The 20,923-nt window shown below is 46.0% G+C and overlaps 1 protein-coding gene across 1 annotated transcript in view; it reads left to right on the forward strand.

Annotated features, from left to right (window-relative positions):
- Nucleotides 1-14,508, forward strand: part of LOC103769385 (beta-adrenergic receptor kinase 2) — a gene marked incomplete at its 5' end in the record, with an annotated part of 30,078 nt that extends 15,570 nt beyond the window's left edge. The window contains 12 exons of the mRNA XM_008936576.1: nt 1,413-1,491; nt 2,714-2,844; nt 3,613-3,707; nt 4,418-4,525; nt 6,410-6,476; nt 6,684-6,784; nt 7,943-8,009; nt 8,463-8,558; nt 11,276-11,438; nt 12,600-12,736; nt 13,670-13,783; nt 14,347-14,508. Of these exons, the coding sequence (XP_008934824.1) occupies nt 1,413-1,491; nt 2,714-2,844; nt 3,613-3,707; nt 4,418-4,525; nt 6,410-6,476; nt 6,684-6,784; nt 7,943-8,009; nt 8,463-8,558; nt 11,276-11,438; nt 12,600-12,736; nt 13,670-13,783; nt 14,347-14,508 (1,320 nt within the window). The remainder of the gene's footprint in view (nt 1-1,412; nt 1,492-2,713; nt 2,845-3,612; nt 3,708-4,417; nt 4,526-6,409; nt 6,477-6,683; nt 6,785-7,942; nt 8,010-8,462; nt 8,559-11,275; nt 11,439-12,599; nt 12,737-13,669; nt 13,784-14,346) is intronic.
- Between the last annotated feature and the right edge of the window lie 6,415 nt (nt 14,509-20,923).

Raw genomic sequence — 20,923 nt, forward strand, 5'->3', positions numbered from 1 at the left:
CAGGAGAGAGTTGGGCTGTGTCAGCTGAGATGAGAAGGCTCCAGCTGGGGAGACCTGCTGGGGGCTGCCAGGACTTCAAGGGGCTTGTCAGAAAGCTGGGGGGGGACTTTAGAGCAGGGGCTTTTGGGAGAGAACAAGGGCTGGTGGTTTGAAACTAAAAGAGGGAGATTTAGACTAGATGCAAGGAAGAAATTGTTGCTGCTGAGGGTGGTGAGCCCCTGGCCCAGGCTGCCCAGAGAGGTGGTCACTGCCCCATCCCTGGAACCATCCCAGGGGAGGTTGGCCAGGGCTCTGAGCACCCTGCTCTAGCTGCAGATGTCCCTGTTCCTTGCAGGGGGGTTGGACTGGATGAGCTTGAAGGTCCTTTCCAACTCAAAGCATTCTGTGATTCTATGATCCAGAACAGGCCTAATGAAGAGGGGAAGCTCTGCCAGCTTCCCACCATGGCATCTTTCAATGCATCTGCATTACAGAGGTACCAGCACACTGAATATTTGTCTTAAAGAGATGTTTTTTCCAGCTGTACTTTTTTATTGCTGCTTGTGTTAAACATCCCTGAACTGAGGTTGAAGAGCATCAGGAGGTGGCAATGTACTCCCTGTAACCTTCCCCTGCTGCTGCTCTGCAGCTGTGTCCCTAAATCTGCACCCTCCATCCTTGTTTTCTGGGCTTTGTGCCCCCTGGACCTTGCTGCTCTTGTGTATGCAATGCACGGGAAGCACCAGAGCTGCAGCTTCCTTCCTGGTGCCTTTGTGCTCCTCGGAATCATCTGTTGCTGGATAATCACAGCCTGGGGAGCTGGAGGCCTGCAGGGGTGGCAGAGGGACTTGCTGTCCCCTGTGTGCAGCTCTGCAGGGAGCTCAGCAGCACTGGCAGGGTGGTAGCAGGGTTTAATGGCTAGGTGGGGACAGAGCTTCCCTTCCCTGGGGGTTCTGCCCGTGGGGTGACTGGGGTGCCTGGCCACTGTTCCCACAGCTGAACCTTCTCCCTGCAGTCCTGGGGACTGGCCTGTGTCCTTCACACTTCATGGGAGCAGCTTTATCTCTTTCTGAGCTGCCCTGAAGCTTGGTAGCTTTACTGTGTCTTTCATGGAGTCTAGTGCAAAATATTTTTAGGCTATTTCTGGCTGCTGGAGTTGCAGGTCTTTAGGAGATAGTGGTGCTACCTGCATTCCTGGGGCCTTCAGCTCCTCAGAGCTATTTTAGTGTTTCTGTTGAAATGAGGTGGCAAAATCAACGGTCTTTAAACTGTAAGTGAAACATCAGGCTATGCAGATTAGCACACCAATTGCTTTTGGAAATGATTGTGACTATTGGCCAATATCACAGGAAAAACATCACAGGTATTTTTAGCAGCTCTGAGTAGTATTTTGCTTATTGCCCCAGCTGAACTCTGTGCTCCCTTCCTTCTAGGACTGCCCTTTTATAGTGTGTATGACCTATGCCTTCCACACCCCTGACAAACTCTGCTTCATTCTGGACCTGATGAATGGTAAGCAAGACTCATGCAGATGATGATAATAAGACAGAAATCTTGGCAGGAGGACTTGCTGAGATCCTAAGGGAATGAAGGAAAAATAATCCGAGGCGTGAGGCATCGGCCTGCGAGGAGGAGGAGGAGGGATGAAGTGATCTAAACCAGGGAAAGTACAGAACAGACTGGAAAATCTGTTACCTTTTAACATTAAGGTAGTTAAATAAAGATACAAAAGGGCCTACTAGGCTGGAAGCTGAAGGAAATGGTGGTCGTGTGGAGAAATGTGTGAAGAGATCAGGGACGCAGCTTTCAGGATAAAAATAAAAGGGCTACTATAAAGAGCTCTGCAAAGAAAATTGGAGGGGGAAGCATTCCTGAGAAGGAAAGAAATCACACCTAAAGCCTTGGCAAAACTCATGTGAGAACACATGAGAAAATAATTGCAGACTAGAGAGAGAGGAGATCCTGCAGTACCCTTGTTTGCTGAGGATGCTCAGCACTTGTGGCACTTGGGCTCAGACTCTGGCTGTGCTCCTGCAGCACCTGAAGGTGTTGGACTCATCTGCACGTACCGTGTGGCAGAGCTGGAAATTTAATTGGGAAATAGAGCTGATACCCTGTAAACAATAGAGACTGGCTTTGGTGTTTTGCAGGTGAAGATGCTCATTAAAATCTAAGCTGCTGGTCAAATTCAAGTAAGCTGGTGGATTATTTTAAATCTGTAGCTTAATCAGGAAGAGTTTTCTGATAGTATTCAGTTTGCTGTGTGGATCAGCTCACAGGGTGACACTGTATTGTGTCTGTTCTTTGATAAGGAAAGTGTGAACACGTCCTCAGCATGAATACTTTAGAGTATTTTGCCCCAGGGGGCCTTTCAAGGTCCTTCCTAGCCTGGGTTGTTCCCTGTGCTAATTTATTCAGTCCTCCAGAGTCCTGTGTAGGTGACTACTTGCCGTGGGAATCCTTCACATTAAGACTCAGTTCCTGGATTAGTCACTGAATGCAAATATAAACTAAGTAAATGTATTTTGAAGATGGGGTTTCAGATTGCTCAGATTTATCAGCATTCCCAGGTATTTTGTCCCCATGTGTACTTGCAGAGTGTAGGCCTGGGTCTGTGTGCTCTACAGGTTAGAAGAACCCACAAATACTGTTCCCTCCCGAGGTCCTGCTGTGTCTGCCTGTCAGCCAAGATTTTACTGTTCTTTTAATTGCATCTTAATTCTTCTAATTGCAGGAGGAGATTTGCACTACCACCTCTCTCAGCACGGAGTGTTTAGTGAAAAAGAAATGAGGTTTTATGCTACTGAAATCATCCTGGGCTTGGAACACATGCACAACCGCTTCGTTGTGTACAGAGACCTGAAGGTAATTGTCCTCCTGGGGCTCTTCACATGGGGGCTTGTTCAGCAGCAAGCAATAAGTTAAATTAATTATCTTATCTGAAACCTTTTCTTGGTAAGAATACAGATTATTTGTTTATCTTTGATTGTTTCTTATTTTTTCTTATGATTTTTCTGCTATTATCCAGCTTAAGTGGCCTGTGAGGTGCTATGCTGGGGTCAGGCTAAGTCCTGTGCAGTGTTACTCACCTCACCATTTTAATGATGACACAGTTAGATATTTCTGAGCTCTGGAAGAGAAACGTGTGATGGGAGATCAATAGGAAGATGCTCAGGGTGTTTCACTGGTGGTTGGGAAGTTGAGAACTGCTCTGAGAGATGTTCATGAGCCAAATGACCACAAAAGTGGAGAAATTGTCCTCACAGAGTGCAGGGTGTAGATGACAAATAAAGGGTGTGAGAGCCATGGGCAGACCCTCCTGTGGAAGAACACAAACAATGTGAGCTTGAGGCCAAAAAGCATTTATTGGTTCATTTTCTTTCTGTTTCAAACCTTGCCTGGTTTTCCTCTTCCATTATTCTTCAGTATTTCATCATCCGTGGAGTTAATGGCAGTGCTCTATTAGAATGTCAATTTCTATCTAGAAAGTGTCTGTTATATTGGCATAAAAAAAAAGAAGGCAATTACTAATTAACAGAGTATTGATGTTTGAGTTCCTGTGTTCTGAGAATTTGTAGTTCTGTCAACTGAAAAATACCAAGTGGTAACTCTTGTGTGTCTGTGGATTCCTAGCCTGCAAATATCTTGTTGGATGAACACGGGCATGTGAGGATATCAGACCTTGGGCTGGCTTGTGATTTCTCCAAAAAGAAGCCCCATGCTAGTGTGTAAGTATGATGTATGGGAGCTTTGCTGCACATACAGTTGTTGCTAGATAAGTCCTTCGTGTTGTTAGGATTTAACTTTGCCCAAAGGAGGAAAATACCACTTGTGTGGCACCTGCTTGCTTGGTAACCCAGTGAAGCAGGATACCCTGGTGAGGTTTTTCAGTCTCCTCTCTGTTTTCCTGCACAGTTGTAGCAGCTGATGTGTAGGCATGGCTGGAAGATGACACATTATTTCGAGATGATTCACTGTTCAGAGAATATAAGAACCTGAGTTAAAGTACCAGATTGTTTTAATTGTCCTAAATGGATAATTAAATATTCCCAGACTGACTAAAACCTCTTATTGTGTCTTTCTTTCTGGATCTTTGTGGAACTGGAGGCAGATTGGGTTCTTTTCTGTCTCATGGCATTGGGTCATAGCTGGGGTCTGGATTTCTTGGGTTGTGTGTGGATTCCACACCTTACCTGGCAGCTGTTATTCTTAGGTCCTCATTTGCCCTGATTTAGTCTCAGAAATTATGCAAAAAGGAAAACCTCCCCCTGTCATACTTGCAAAGATTTGCAATTCAGTAGTGTTTTAAACGAATTCTTTTAAAATTAGGCTTTCATACTGAGAAAACACTCTGGTTTGGGTTTTTTTAAATTATTATTCATTTGTTTTCAATGGTAGCTTTGGTGTTAATCAAAGTGTTGTCCCCTCCTGCTCTCAGGGGTACCCACGGGTACATGGCTCCAGAGGTGCTCCAGAAGGGCACGGCGTACGACAGCAGTGCAGACTGGTTCTCCTTGGGCTGCATGCTGTTCAAGCTCCTGAGAGGGTGAGTGAAGTCCCATGTCCTAGTGCTTGTGGCTTTTTTAGCCTGGGCCTTGTCACTGTGTGTCCCTTGAAGTACTAATCTGTAGTGTGTTACACATTATCTGAAGTGGTATCTTGCTGCCTTCTCTGTAACTTAGACCATGTCTGCACATGAGATTAAAACAGGCTTTTTTTTTTTTCCTAAACAGTGTTTAAATTGAAAAAAAAAATTTCTAAGTACATCACACAGCTGGAAGCAGTACTTGTGTCACTCTAATCACTCACTGAAGAGTTCTGTAGGTAGCAAGACCCTTGAGGGATGGTTTGGGTTTGTGTCTCACATGCAGGACCACTGTGGGCTCCTCATCTTTTCTTTTTAGACCTTTTCCTCTTGAGTCACCTGGTCTCAGAGGATTAGAGCATCTGGCTGCTCCTGGTGTGGTTCTTCCTTTACAGGATTGAAGTTGTGTGAAATGAAGAACCAGCATCTGGGGGCAAATGGTCCCATTTACCACAACCACTCAGACTGCTGTGGTGGGGAGATCTTGGTCTCTGTGGGCTGTGATTCCTCCTGACAGAGATGTGTGGGGTGGTCAGCCAGAAGCCAGAGTAGTATTCATTGTGAACTATCCCTGTCTGTTCTGAAAGCCAGTCAAAAAACTCACATCCCAAAACAAGGGCTGAGGTCATGGTGCCATTTCTTGATCTTCCCTGATCTACTTGGAGCTTCTCTGTCAAAGCACACCAGGCTGTGTTGGGCAGTTGCTCCTGCCTGCTTAAAGACAGACAGGTGGAAGTCCTGGTCTCTCAGATCATTCATCAGAAATGTCTTTCAGGATGAAAGGAAAATTATTCTTGAGTGGCAGATCCCCAGCTGAAGCAAGGTAGCACACACTACTGTGTGGCAAGACAAGATCCTTTTTAGGGGCTAATTGGTGTATTGATAACTAATCCTAATTTTGAAAAATATCATTCCCTCAAGGTTTTGAAGAAAACTAAGAAACAGGGAATATATCCTAAATCTAATTAAAAAAATCTTAGTAAGATGTTTCTGCTTTCTTTCGTGATGTTGTTTAAGTGCTGCATGGTACATCTGGAATACTCTAAGGACTTCTGTAGCTCAAAGGAAAATTCAGACTCAGAATCACAAAGCAGGAAATGGATGAAGCTGATAATTTACTCTGGTAAATTATCAGATATCTTCCCAGTCACTAGTGCTGAAGTATCTGTGATTCCTTTCTGTTTCATCTGCTTCCTTTAAGCTCTTGCTTCACTCTTGCCATGTAGAGGAGCTGGGAATTCTGTTGGTTGTACTCAGTCTCAGTGTATGGATCAATGTTTTTAAATACCTGTGTTGTGATAGCTCTTCAGGATTTGCTTGTGTGACAAAACTGTTCTCACCAGAGGGAGACAGAGGTAATTGGGAAGGCATTTGAAACACCCTCTCCAAGGATGGATCACTGCATTTAGAATAACTACCCTTCTGCATGCCATGATGTGGAGTAACTGGGTCAGATTTCCCCGAGTCTGATAATCCTCAGGGATGCCTGTGTGTAGTCTGTGAAGAAAGTGGCTGGTTGCTGGTCTCTGAATTGGATAGTGATGTCTGCCACATGCAGTTGTGCTGAAAACACAAAGGATAAACCTTCTTGCAAAGTGGTGCAGCTCTTTGTAGTAAGAAAAGAAAACCAAGCTCTAAGAGATCAAACCTTGATGTTTTTGAGGTCGCTAGTGCCCACAGTATGCTACTGGGTAAAGTCTCATTTCTCATTGTAGATGGTAAATGTTTCACTGTTCTGCAGGACAGGATTGATGAGGTGGAAGAGCAGGACTAACAGGATGCCACAGTCTTTATAATAAGCTGAAATAACCTGAGATGTATTTGTGCATTTTCTTCTTTCCACAGACACAGTCCTTTCAGACAGCACAAAACCAAAGATAAGCACGAGATCGACCGGATGACACTGACCGTGGTAAGGGTCCTGGGGACAGGGACACTCCTCTGCTCTGGGGAACTCCCACTTCCTCTGAAAACTGGAACTCTGTAGCCATGCTTCCTGGGAAAGCTCGGTGTGCTCAGGGTTACAAGAGCTGTCAGAGAAAAGCTACTCTCCTGTGTGGGGAAAGCAGATCACATGTCTATAATTAAATGTCTCTTTTTGTACTTCATTTTCTCCTAGAATGTGGAGCTACCAGAGTCCTTTTCTCCTGAACTGAAGTCCCTTTTGGAAGGGCTCTTGCAGAGGGATGTTAGCAAGAGACTTGGATGCCAAGGAAGAAGGTAGGTGTTGTCTGCTCCTTGGACCACTGCCTTCAAAAATTTCCAGTTCTCTGTGAATGAGTTCATTTCAAGTAAAAATCTGCTTTCCATCAGGATGATTTTAATCTTGGAAGGAGAACATTAAAAAGTGATGTTGCATGGAATTGCATTTCAGCTTCCTTTGGTTTGGACATTTCTGTCATTAAAGACTTGCTGTGAGTGCTCTGCAGTCATGCTCACGTTGGGTGCTGCTCTGACATTTCACCCTTCTGTTGGTTTTATGGTTTTGCCTGATCTATTTTGGCATGAAGTTGTTGTTACCTGACTCAGGCACAGTGGTAGCTGGAACTTAATGCTTATGTTGTATCTGTAATGATAGGACCATATTACACATAAAAAACCAAAGACCCAAGGACAGAAAGCTGTGAAACTTGCTCCATTTTGGGTTGCCTCCATTTCCAGATGTGCCTGTTCCATTTCATGGTCCTAAGGAGAAGGGATTTTTTTTTTTGACTGCAAACCACTATTTGCTCCTGCCAAGCTCACCTCAGTACAGCTGTTAACTGAAATTGTTGTCCCCTATTTCAGAAGGCTCATGTGTGCCTCTGTGAGACCAGGAGAGAAAACTGGGGGAGGAGTAAATACCTGTTGAGAAACCATGGGCAATGTGTGACAGCAGTTAACTGATATTCATACCCGTGACTGGGGCTGGCTCTACTCCAGAGAGACATCCAGGAGGGGTTTTATCATGGAGCTCTCTGATAGTGACCTCAAATTGCTCTTCAGCCTTGGGCCTATCAAGAGTAGTTGCTTATTTTGCCATAAAATATGCATAATATGAGATGACATGGAGTAAGCCTGTTATTTAGAAGCAGTGGATGTGATCTGACAGCAGCTGAGTCTGTTGTCTGAGGTGATGGAATGCTGTAGCAAACCAAGAGTGACTGCTTGCCAGAGCTGCACTATTTACACTATTACTACAGCACTATTTCTGGTGTTGCCATGTGAAAGTCTTCTCTTCTGCTGGTTACTTAGGAAGACTTTTTTTTTTTCCTTAAAAAAAATAGCATTTGACTGATGTTTTCAAGTGATAGAAACATGACCTTCAAAGGCTTTGTTTCCCAGAGGTATTTGAAAAGCTCCTGCATTTTGTTGACTTCAGTTTCTTTTATTTCCCAGTGCACAAGAAGTAAAGGAACATCCTTTCTTCAAAGGCATCGATTGGCAGCAAGTCTACTTACAAAAGGTAAAGGATTGAAGTTGTAACCTTAACTTGACTTGGTAAAGCAGTAAAAGGAAAATAAACTTAAGCAGGTAATGGTCAGAAGACTTCAGGCTTCCAGTCCCCAGCATGTGTACCCACTTGTGTGAATATGTGGAGCATTGTTGGTGGAAACTGGTGTACATCCATTTCTACACATCTTCCTGATCAGTAGTACTGAATTACTAGCTCAGGATGAAATGGGTGCATGGTTTCTCCTGCTCAGCTCTAAACTGTAGGTTTTTTACTCAGATATTTAGAGGAGCATTTATTAAAGGAGTGAAGAACAACTTTGCCCTGAAGCTTAATTTCAAGGGATGTACTTTTGCACAGTCATGTGATTTGTGCAAAAAATTTAAACAAGCCATATGTCTCTGCAGTGTGGATTTCAATAATGTCCTTTAATGTGCCTTTCATTATGCTGCTCTTCACTTCTAGTATGCTCCACCTTTGATTCCTCCCCGTGGAGAAGTAAATGCAGCAGATGCTTTTGATATTGGGTCATTTGATGAAGAGGACACTAAGGGCATCAAGGTATGCAGCTTGAAATGCCAGACTGTGACCACTGTGCTGGGCTTCTCCTGTGTTCGTGCCATTCCTTTGCTGAAGGGCTACTGAATGTGCAAGGAATTGCTTTCAAGTTTGGAAACTTGATCCAGGCTGTTCTGTAGAGGCAGCTTGGGCTGGGTGGTGGGATTGTTGTTTGCCTTGTTTTATTTTTTTTAGACTGAAATCTACCTTCCTATCTAGAGTTATCTGTGATAATGCAAATGTTTCAAGTAGCCAACTTTTGGGAAATGGTCAGAGTTTCAAGAATACTTCGTGGGGTTTAGTTCTTAAAATGGTAATTTCTTTCTGGTAGCTTGGATTAATTGAACCAAATCTAATTTTAACAGTGTTTACCTCATGGTCAGAGAGTGCAGTGGAAAACTGTTAAAAATTACCAACTGTATATTCCTGGTAAGAACTTTATAAGTGAGAAAAGTGATAAAAGGAAATTTCAGGTTCTGATATTACCCAGAATGTAATGAAAACAATGTAAAGGAAGACATGAGAAGTAAAAGGTGCTGGTCCATTTGACTTGCACGGAGGTGGAGTGACATCCCCTGAGCATCCATCCCCTCCTCTGAGGCTTCCCTGGTGCTTTGGGACGATCAGTGGATCAGTGCTTGCTTGGGTCTGTCCTGGTGAGGAGTTCTACCATGCATTTCTTGAGGACATCAAACCTTATTCTTGTTATTACAGAAGTCAGTCAGGAGAGAAACTAAATCCTCTAAACTTCATGAGCAAAAAATCATCTTAAGTACTCGCTGTGCCTAAAAAGGAGCTTGTCTGTCAGTGTCACTTGCTGTAATTACAGCGGTTGGCACAGGAAAGATTTTACGTGTTTGAAGAGAAAGGCAAGATGTTCTTTATCCCAGAAAACTCCACGGCTTCAGCCTGGGTGTTAGGCTGAGAAGATTCCTGGTTCCTGCAGTTCTGGAATGCCTCATTGAAGGGGATATTTCGTAAGGAGAAACCAGCTGGTCTTTTTTTTTTGAGGGGATGCAGGTCGTACGGCCAGATCACTTCCATGTCATCTTTGTTCAGGCTGCCTATAGGTTCCTGCAGCTCTGGAATGCCTCATTCAAGGGGACATTCCATAAGGGGAAACCAGCTGGTCTTTGAGGGGATGCAGGTCGTACGGCCAGATCACTTCCATGTCATCTTTGTTCAGGCTGCCTATAGGGTAAATTTATTCTTAGTCATGAGTCAGGGAGGGGTGTCACATACAGTGTCCTTGCTCTGCACAGTCACTGGGGTGTCACAGCCTTTTAGAAGGGACTGAATAATTCATGCCTCTGAGTCAGCTGCAGCCAGAGCTTCCCTGAGGGTGTCTGGGTCCAGCTCTGCCCGTGGGGGTGCCCGTTTAGAGCACCTTGCTCTCCTCCATTGCCCCTGGGATTGTTTATACTGCAGTGGCCTGTGACACTGAGAAGAACACATGTGCTCTGAGGTTACAAACTGGAAAGCCAGCAGTGGATGCCCGTGGCTTTCCTGCCTTCCTCGGATGCTGTAAGGAATTGCACTTGTGTGGAAATGCAGAGAATTCTGCCTCCCAATCCCACGTGAGTCTTCCTGCCATGGTAAAGCTGTGGAGCCCTGGAAAGGAGGAGGATGTTCTGGGAGTGGCTCTCCTGGCTGCAGGAGGAGAACTGAGCAAGGCTTTCCTGTCCTGCTGCTGGAACCTCTGCCAGCAGGGCAGTCTGTGGGCTCGCTGTGCTTGGAATGCTGCATCTTCATCTTCCTCTCTGAGAGAAAGGTCTGGTTTCCGTACTGATGGACAGAAATTGAAGCAACTGAGGAGGGGCTGTAGAGAGTTTAAACTGAACCCCAAATGAAAATGAAAATCCTTAATAATTTTATAGGGAAAACATTGAGCACTTTTTGTACTGCATCAAAGTGCCTTGTGGTGAAGCCAGAATGTGACTGTGTCAAGCAGCAAACAGCCACAGGGTCATGGAGTCGTTTTGGGTGGAAGAGACCTCCAAGATCGAGTCCAACTGTGCCCCCAGCAGCACTGCCAGGTCCCCACTGCCCCATGTCCCTCACACCACATCTCCACAGCTTGGAAACCCCTCCAGGGGTGGGGACTCCACCACTGCCCTGGGCAGCCCTGGTGGGGAAGGTGCTCAGGTCCAAGCTAAACCTCCAGTGCAATTCAGTTTCAGTGCTGTAGTTAAGCATTAGGGGAGAAAAGAATCTGTACAACAGGAAAACTGAGGTCTGCAGTATGTACTCCTGAATTTACAAGGTTAGTTATTAAGAATGTAAATTTAAGCTGTGGAAGCATGGAAGGCATTGTTGTGTAAAATGTATCTTTTCAATTATTCATGGAATTTTTGTGCTCAGAAAGGTTTTTTTAACACAATTAGACATTATATTAACACTGATTATATGACAAAGTTAACAAATTGCTCTTACATTTAAGGAATTATTTAAATGTGAAATTTAGAGACCCTTATGGGACAATGTTGAGTGAGGCTTTTAGAGCTACCAAACCAAATGAAGTTTTGAACAGCCAGCCTGTTTGCTGTGTATAAATGAATATCTTTGCTTAAATTAGCATCTGTATTTTCTCTTGTAGGCACTTGTTTGTTCAATACATCTTTTAAAAGAATACTGTTATGTGGGTAACTGTGGACTCTTTGGGATAAGAATAGTAAAAGTAACTAAAATGTTGGGTTTTTGTGTTGTTTTTCTCTTGCAAGTTGCTTGATAGTGACCAGGAATTATATAAGAACTTCCCTCTGGTAATATCGGAGCGTTGGCAGCAAGAAGTAGCAGAAACTGTTTATGATGCAGTAAATGCAGACACAGATAAAATTGAGGCCAGAAAAAGGGCTAAAAATAAGCAGCTTGGCCACGAGGAAGGTAATCTGTCAAATACACTTCTCTCCATCTTTTGCTGCTAGATAGTAATTCGTGTGTTTGAAGTTCCACAGCACAGACTCTCATATTACTGTCATTCACCAGTAATTGCTGGAATTCATTTAGTCAGTATCGTGTTTCTTAAGACGTTTCTTAATGTTTTGAAATGCTGTATGATGACATAATGTTTTGGAAAAAATCTTTTGTGCTCTCTTTTAAAGATTATCCTGTACAGTCTTTCATCAGTTTTTGTTCATGGTGTATGCTCAGAAAAGTGTATGTGGGATTTGATTTCACGACAAAGAAGCCAAGAAAGAAACCAGGAGGGTCCTTTACAGCAGACTCCACTTGTTTGCTCGAGGATCTTGCATCCCAAGCTCTGAACTTTGAATAGCAACATACAGTTCTTTTAGTCATAGAACCACAGAATCATTTTGGTTGGAAGAGACCTTTAAGATTGTCAGTCCAACCATCCCCCAGCACTGCCAGGTCCCCACTGCCCCGTGTCCCTCACCCCACATCTCCACAGCTTGGAAACCCCTCCAGGGGTGGGGACTCCACCACTGCCCTGGGCAGCCTGGCACAGCCCTGGGCAACCCTCAAGGGGAAGAAATTGTTCCTCATGTCCAACTTAAACCTCTCCTGGTGCCACATCAGGCTGATTCCTCTTGTCCTGATCCTTGGAAGAAGAGATTGCCCCCCCCCTGGCTCCAGGCTCCTGTCAGGAGCTGTGCAGAGCCAGAAGGTCTCCCCTGAGCCTCCTTTGCTCCAGGCTCAGCACCCCCAGCTCCCTAAGCTGCTCCTCCCCACACTTGGGCTCTGGACCCTTCCCCAGTTTGTTGCCCCTCTCTGGCCATGCTCAAGCCTCTCAAGGTCCTTCTGGGAGTGAGGGCCCCAAAACTGACCCCAGGATTCAAGAAGTACACGATTATGTAACTAATACCATAGATTTTAAGACCCAAACTCTGTTCTTGGTTACTCCTGCAGCCCCATCAGCTTCTGTAGTTGAGGCAGGACTGGTCTGTGTGTGTGCCTGGGCACGTAGAAGCAGCACCCCAGGCTGGTGAGGGCGGGTGGGGTCCCCGTGCCCTGCTGCCCCCAGCCCCTGTGCAGGCCGTGCCCGGGCAGCGCCCCGGCTCAGGCGGGCGTCTCCTCTGCCCGCAGATTACGCGCTGGGGAAGGACTGCATCATGCACGGCTACATGCTGAAGCTGGGGAACCCCTTCCTGACTCAGTGGCAGCGCCGGTACTTCTACCTCTTCCCAAACCGCCTGGAGTGGCGAGGAGAAGGAGAGTCCCGGGTAAGGGGCACGGGGGCAGCCCCCAGGGCGTGGGAGGCCGGGGGAGGGTGTGGAGGCAAACCTGGGGCTCGCACTCGGCCGTTCCTCCCCTGGAGGTGGAGTGGGGTCAGAGTAAATGGCCCTGGATCTGAGCAGCTTCTCCTGAGCATTGCTTAATTAATGAGTCGTTACTGCACTGAGGAAACCTAGCACTGACTTGGGCAAGCTGTTGACTTTGTGCTGTTGTGTTTTTGAAGGAATTTGGTAGTTCATGGTGTTGTTTTTCATTTAGGACCTCTGGACTATTTATACAAAAAAACATAAACTGGTAAGGTCATAAATGCTATAGCATTTTATTTCCAAGAAAATGCTATAGTGACTTTAGTTTAGTCCAGCTGTGATCACGTGCTAGGCAGAGATTTTGGAAGTTCAGAACATTGTTGTCTTCTCACAGTCTATAGGGAAAGCTTTTCTGCAGGCTGTTGTGTATGTTTTTCCTTCTTTCTAAGTACATAGTGCTTAAATACTCCCTTATGGCTCTTTGAAATAGGCAGCAAGATTGTCCTTTATTTTTTTTTTAACAGCAGTAATGCTTGGAAAATATATAAAATGATATGTAACTCTCTTGAGGAAAAATAGTGAATATTTTGTTCATAGACACACCTATTTGTAGATTCTTATTTCGTGCTGTCATTACTGGCTTTCTTAGCTTCTATTTCGTTGTCTGTTGAAGCAACCAAGCCCCTTGCTAAACCTCTCTCTTACCTTATCATCTATCTTTAGTTCATGACCCAGTCTTCAAAAATAAAGAAACGTTTGTGTGATGGCTGTTAATGTTCACGTTGATTTATGTGGGTAGTCCAGAAATTAGATAGTGATTTTATTTGATGGGCAACAGTTGTTTGTTTTTTTTCCCCCAAATCATCTCTCTGCTTTTTTGCAAATGCTCCACAGCAAAACCTACTGACAATGGAACAAATAGTATCTGTTGAAGAAACACAGATTAAAGATAAGAAATGCATCTTGCTGAGAATTAAAGGAGGAAAACAGTTTGTCCTGCAGTGTGAGGTGAGGCGCTTCTCTTTCAATAGCTGTTGATCAGATTGTTCTGCACGTGCTGAAACGATGGCAAAGCTTTTTGGGTCCTCCCATTAGGTGCTAACTAAGGGTGCTTCATGAAGCAACGCTGAACCCAAGCAAAACTGGGATGTCATTCTCACTCTTGGGTTTTGCAGGCAGGAAACCTGCAGCTTAGGCCAGTTCCTGTCGTGGATTTCAGTGAGATTTGGGCCAAAATGAAGTCAGTTGAGTACACAGCTAAAAAACTCACAAATTCCTGACCTCCATGGGCCTCGAGGACCTTATTGGCAGATGTCTCACCAGAGCTGGTTGATGGTAGCCCGTGTGTTTGTGAGGGAGGAGGCACACAGGTCCTCGTTGAGCCTTGACTGGCTGTAGCTGCTGCAGCCTTGCCTGGCTTCGGTGGGGTGACGGAGGAGCAACATTTTCCAGACTCAAAATTGCTTGTTCCTTAGGGAAATTAAAATAAGTTGCTTAAAGTGCTATCTGAGAGAGCAGAGACTATTGGCAGTTCGCTGCAAAGCCCCAATCCACTTGTGTGTCTCTTTCAGAGCGACCCAGAGTTTGTGCAGTGGAAGAAGGAGCTGACGGAGGCGTTCACCGAGGCGCAGAGGCTGCTGCGCCGCGCCCCCAAGTTCCTCAACAAGTCCCGCTCCACGGTCGTGGAGCTCTCGAAGCCACCACTCAGCCACAGGAACAGCAACGGCCTGTAGGAGACGCAGGAAGCCAGAGTTCCCTCGGGGAGAAGCTACTCGGTGAACACGCCGAGTTTCACAGAATCCTTACGAATTACTTTGTGCAATCCTGGGCGCGGGATGTGCTTCAAGAGGAGGAGTTAGATGTTTACAGCGTGGGGTGATGTCAGAACTCTGTCTCTGGAGGTCCTGAAGACTGGAACAGCAGCGAGTGAGTTCCTGCTCCTGGCGGGGCCGGCGCGTGGCCGCCACGTGCTCCCTGCGACTACTGAAGGAAGGGAGATGCTGCTCCCTCTGCAATACCCTTGGTTGGCACGTACCGAGCCTGGAGGCTGAAGTGGTGACTGCTGGCTGGGGGGACCCCCCGGGCGCTGCCGACGGACCCCCGGGCAGTGGGAGGAGCTGCAGACCTGCCGTGTCGGATGCCCCCTAACCTCTCGTGTTGCCATGTTCCTCCCGACCATTACTGCTGACTTGGTTATAACCTTTCTCCATACTGCTGATGATCAACAGTGTGATTTATGCACTTGGAAGTACTGAATTCTAACTGTCCTGTGGTTTAAATGTTGTTGCTACTTCATGGAAACGTTGAACTCGAATTATTCACTCAGTTTGTTGTACTCCCTAATAGTAGCTACCACCGTTTTGCTTCTTCTACGTATATGCAGTACCATAACTGACACAATAGAGTAATAATTGGTGAAGAGGAATTTATGGTAGCTTCATCTAGTGCTCTGTTGTATAAATCGACTATTTTAGCACAGTTTTTAAAGAGCAGATTCCTTTTGACAAGTTTACAGCGAACATAAAGACAGTTCTTTTCCATTTCAGGTCAACTGCACTTTTTAAAAATTAAAAAAAAAAAAAAGAAGTTGTTCCAATGCATTGTAGTGCACGTGCTGGGTTACAAGGTCTGGGAGCCTCGGTACGTATTCTGGATCACTCTTCAGTTACAGGACTTGGGGATCCTTCTGTGTTGTACACAAAACCATGACATGAGTGTGTTCTCATAGTGCAGACGTCCCAGACTTCCCCTGTAGCTCAGCTCAGGGGGTTCGTGCCCACATCCCACGGCTCAGCTCACCAAAGGGTTTTTCGTTTGCTTTTCTGGAGTTTTCAAAGTGTCCACGTTGAAAACAGTCTGAGAATACTGAGGCTGGAACTGACAAAAATTGCTGATCAAGTGCCAGATTTATGTTAATTCTGCTGGAGGCATCAGTCATGTCATGTGGAAACTCTTGATAAAGTAAAGATACAATCTCTTAACTGCTAGACAACTTGAAGCATGTGAAGTCATCCTTGCCCTGGTGGTTGCGATGCTTTCTAGGAGATAAGTCAGGGCAGAGTTTCAGCTTTTTTTTCTTGATTCAGTGAACCCCTCAGAGGGCATTTTCTGCCCAGCTATGGTGGTACAACTCTCGTGGTCCCCGAGGGCGATGGGAATTGCATCTGTGTACCTGGGAACAGAAGCTGCCCCAGCAGCTTGCCCTGTCACCCCTGTGCACCCTCCGTCCAGCTCGTGCTGCTGATGGGCAACCAGACTTCTAGATGTGTCCCCTGGAGCAAAGTACAAACTGGCAAAAGTAGAATTATTTTGAAATAATGGGCTTTACCTGAACACACCTGTAATAAAATTAGTTGTATTTGCTTCTAGAAGTGGGAGTAAGGTAACTCTGCCCAGCACAAGCTTTGACAGCTGTGTGAGCTCTGGTTTATTGTCTGGTGTGGCATGAAGGGACAAATGCATTTTGGAAAATCCCCCGTGTGAGTCAGGTGACACCCTTTTGGATGGTTTTTTTCCCCCCCCATTTATTTTTCAAATTACTCTGTATGGAGAGTACCAACTTCTCTGTCATTTGTACTGGTCAGCAGTGTTTAGCATCTCGGCATCCTCTGTGAGGAGCAGTGGTGGTACCTGCCCAGCTTTGGAATAGGAACTGTCTCATCACCCTGGCACTGGCTGGGCACTGGCTGGTGTTAAGTTTTTCCTACCCTACCATGCAATGCTCTTATTTTCCTTCTTGATTTGGAGAAAGCCCTCAAATTGTGACAAAAACTGCTCTTAGTTCTCGCGTAGCTTGTTTGTGCTTCGTTCATTTTGCGTTCCCTTCCTCTCCTTCCATCATTTTCCTCAGGTCAGTGCTTGTTGGCAGAGTTCTGTGGTGCCTGGGTGTGGATTTGGGTGCTGGGGTCTGTGGGGAGGGGGGACAGCTCTGCTGAGGGGACGTTGTGCTGCACAACTGTGGATTTTAAATGGGATGAAGAATGAAAGGAGATGTTTAAAGGGGAGCAGAATAGCGCCAGGCTTGTTTTCCTTCAGTCAGCTGATGTATCAACAGTCTAGAAAAGCTTTGTCTTTGTGGCTTTAGCTGACTGTGCTGTTGGAGGAGGAGAGATTACTGTGGCCAAACCTCACGTGCACCTGGGGGCAGCTGGGATCCCAGTGAGGTTCTGTGTGGGAGGGACTGGCTCTGCTGGTGTGCAGGGAGAGCTGGAGTTCCACCCTTCACCACAAAATACTCGATGCTGCTCTGAACTGGTGGTTCCTGGTTTAGGTACCAGATTGTCTGAAGTTTTTTCTTGGACAAAGACTCTTGGTGGTGGTGTTATACATGAGGGTCTTCAGCTCTGTGTGTAGAACACCTTGTGTTACACTGTGTGAGGCACGATGTTGCCTCATGCACATTTTAACTATGTTGTTAGGATGTGTCTGTTTCCTTTTTATTTAATGTTCAGGGAAGTAAAGGTAAAAGAAATTAGAGCTCCTGGCATCAGCCCAACTGAGTGAATGACAAACACAGATTTTTGAAACCCATTATCTGGAAAACTTCTAAAATCAAATCAGCCATACAGATGACTTAAGCATGTACAGGAATTATTTCTTATATTTCAAAATAGAGACTTAGGTGCCAGATAGAGCCATTATTAACTGCTCCCCTGGCACAGCCCCATACCTGCAGTGCCATGGGGATTATTGTCTCATTATTCTTTGTCTCTGACAAATGCAGCAAGACTAGATCCTGGAAAGTAAGTGTGAGTGGTGGGAAGGTGTGTGACTCCTGCAGGAGCTGGGCTGGGGGTCACAGTGGCTTTCAGGAGAGGCTCAGCTTTTCTGTGGCTTTCCCTTTGCCTCGCCCTCCACCCTGAGGCTGGGTGGCATTTCTGGCATGGGGGAGTTGCTCTAAATTAATGTCTCATTTCAAGATAGGAATATAACAAATTCTTGCCCAAATCAGACTTTGAGTTGTGATTTCAGTGCAGGGGAAGCAGAGCACCAGTTACTGCTGCTGCAGGCAGAGCTGTTTGGAGCTGGACACGAGCTTGGCTGGTGCTGTAAAGTGTCTGGACTCTGTGTCAGCTGAGATGTCCCATCATTGCAGGTATAAAACAGGCAATTCTATTATCCAAAAAGATTTCATCATTATTTTGCAAATCCATGAAACTTTTAAAGGAACATTTACTAGTGTTTTTTAAAATCCATCTAGCTGTGGTCTGTCCAGTTTCCTAAGTATAGAAGCTTTTTCCTATTGGGTGTCTGAGCTTTCTGTCTTGTCACCAGTCCAGCCAAGTCTCCTGCTGCAGTCTCTCGAGTTGCTGCTGTGAGATGAGCCTGGCTGGTGTAAATACTGGAGCTGCTCCAACTCACACTGATGTTCCTGGTGTCTTACCCCCGTTAGGCTCCAAAACCAGAGACTCGGAGGACACGAATCGTAGCTGGACGTGTGGATGGGAAACCTGGTGAGGGGGAGAGCCCACAGCTCCAGGAGACAGGCCCCAGCTCAAGCTTCCCTTCAGTTCAATAACTCCTTTAGAAGTGCAGCAGAAAGGGTTGGGTTTGTTTTTTTTCCTCCCACTTCTGTCGAGGGGAAAAAAGGCAGGATTAGGATCCCGGGGTTGGTTGTGGTTGCAACAGCAGTGCAGGTGTTTGCAGCCCAGTGGGCAGGTGATAGGAAACGTTGTGTATTTGGTGCTAAAGCCAGACCTGCTTCTCTGAGTTGTGATCCTGCACAGGTGCTGCTGGTGTCCAGTGGGCACTGCTCGAGGTGTGGGCTTTTGGTCGGACTCGAGGTGCTGGGGAGCAGGACCCAGCCCCTGATGGCCCGTGGTGACTGTGCAGTAACGTGAGCTGGGGGTTCCAGGAATGAGCTGGTGGGTGAAGATCCTGGAGCTGCAGGGGTTGCTCTTTGCCTGGCAGTTGGTCAGTCTTGGGACTAGATTCCTCGTTGCTGTACCCACCCCTACGTCCTGCCCACGCTGCCCCTGCTGCTGCCCCACAGCACGTGGCCCTGGCACAGGGCATCAGCTCTGAGACCCTCCCACTCCACAGGGAGCTGGAGGAAGGACTGTTTCCAAGTGTACAGGAGAAATGAAATCATTCTTAGTGGTGTTGATTTAATGTAAGGAATGAGTCGATTCTACAAATTTAAAAAAAAATCTGAGAAGCGTATTTTGAGAAAGCATAGTATTAATTTTAATATTGTAAAAAAAAAAGGAGAATATCTAAACTATACAGAGAACATATGTATATCCAAATGTCTGAGGAATTTCAAGATAATCTACTTTTGTTTTCTGTTGATTTCTATTCCATGGTGTACATATTGTGTGGATGAACATTGGCTGTTTTAATACTATTGTTAAATTGTATTTTTATTTTGTGTTAAACTAATCATCACAGACTCAGCTTTATTTTGTTTATGTAAAGGTTGCTATGCTATGTAGGTATAAAACCAAGAATTCTATTTTAACGAAAAAAAAAAGGCATTTTATATTATTTATTAAATACATGTTTCTCCAACTTCTGACATTCCACAGAATTTCTGCTCCGTGTTGTGTACAGAAATGGCCATTCCTTTCAAGCAGGATCAATCAGCTTTATTCTGTTTTTCATTAAAAAAAAAAAGTCACAAAAGTTCCCATCAGTCTGTCCAGCCTCAGGCCTGTGTTATGAGCACAGTGACTTGCAGGTGCTGGCAGGACCATCTCGAGGTGCAGTGGCTTGTGAGTGCAGAAACGTCTGAAAAACTCTTGTAAATAAACCCCTGGGTTTGATATTTCTAAATTCCCCCTTTTATTCCCTGGCATTCCAGAGAGCAAGCGTCTATTCACATGGGTTAATGAGAATTAATGACCTTAAACTGGAGAAGAGGAGTCAGCTTGGCGTTTGGAAAAGCTCAACCTTCAGCTGAGATGTTTGCAGAGCTCTTTAATTGCAGGGTTAATGAGCTGGTGAAGGGAGAGGGGGCAGGGCTGGGCCTCGGTGGTGGCGAAATCCTCTTAACTGGGACTTCCTTGGGCTGTTTCAGGGGGATGACTTGGTCCCCAAAAGCAGCGTTAGAGCCTGTGATGGCAGGAGAGGTGTCCTGTGGAGCCAGGGTGAGCCTGCACGCTTGGCCTGCCAGATGTTTGCTGCTGCTGGGCACATCTGGAGGTGACCTAAGCAGGCCCCTCCTTCCCGAGCAAGGCACAGAAATAGCACAGAATCCATCAGATAACTCATGTGCTAAAAATAATTCCAGTTGCAATCACGGCCTCTGCAGTTTGAGGAGCACTCAAGGTATTGAAGCACATGCTTCTGGTGCCCAGCGTGGTGGAGCTTGGGGGGTGTGCTCTTCAGGTGGCATCTGGAGGGTGCCGTGTGGCTCTTCCCAGCCCTGCTGCTGGAGCCTCTGCTGCCCAAAACAGGGAGGGGGCGGCTGCTTCTCCCCCATAGCAGCTCTTTTGTTGTTCTCCATTGCCCCCTCCCAGCCCCAGTGTGTCCTGTGGTGCTGAGGAGTGAGCTGGAGCCCGGGGGCAGCTGGTGGGTGGAGGGGCTGGTGGATCATGCCGTGGTCAGGGTGGTGCTGAGCCCAGTGCTGCACAACTGATGCTGTTCTTTGTTAGAAAACCTGCAAATGGGTGCAGAGAGATGGGTGGGTGTTCATCCAGGGTCGGGATCTATCCAGGTTTGTGCAACTCCCTGGATTGCCAGGAGAAAGGAGACGGGCTGGGGAGCAGCTACGGGCTTGGATGTGGGGCTGGGAAGAGGCTTCCCCGGCTGGAGCAGTTCCTTAAGGAAAGGGAGAGAGACCAGAGAGCAGGTGACAGCAAATAAATGAGCCTGAAAAACAGAATAAAGCCAGAGCATCCTGGGAGAGGCGTTTTTACAAGCACTGTTTCAGTGACTACATGGGGTCCTCTAAAACAAAAACAAAACAAAGGAGCAGATTCACATGAATAGCTACTAGTGCTTTAAAGAGATATATTGAAAGAACCTGTTTTCAATGTGTAATTTAACGGTGAGAAAAGCCAGTATCTGTAAATAACTTTCGATATTGTATCGATGAGAATCCTTTTGTTTTCTGTACTTGGCTCTTTTCATATTTATTGTGGGGGAGGGTGTGCCCCGTGCCGGTGTCCGCTGCTGCACGTCCCACAGCTCTTCCCACAGAGACTA

This window comes from Merops nubicus, unplaced genomic scaffold (genome assembly GCF_000691845.1).
Source record: "Merops nubicus isolate BGI_N331 unplaced genomic scaffold, ASM69184v1 scaffold12773, whole genome shotgun sequence".
NCBI lineage: Eukaryota > Metazoa > Chordata > Aves > Coraciiformes > Meropidae > Merops > Merops nubicus.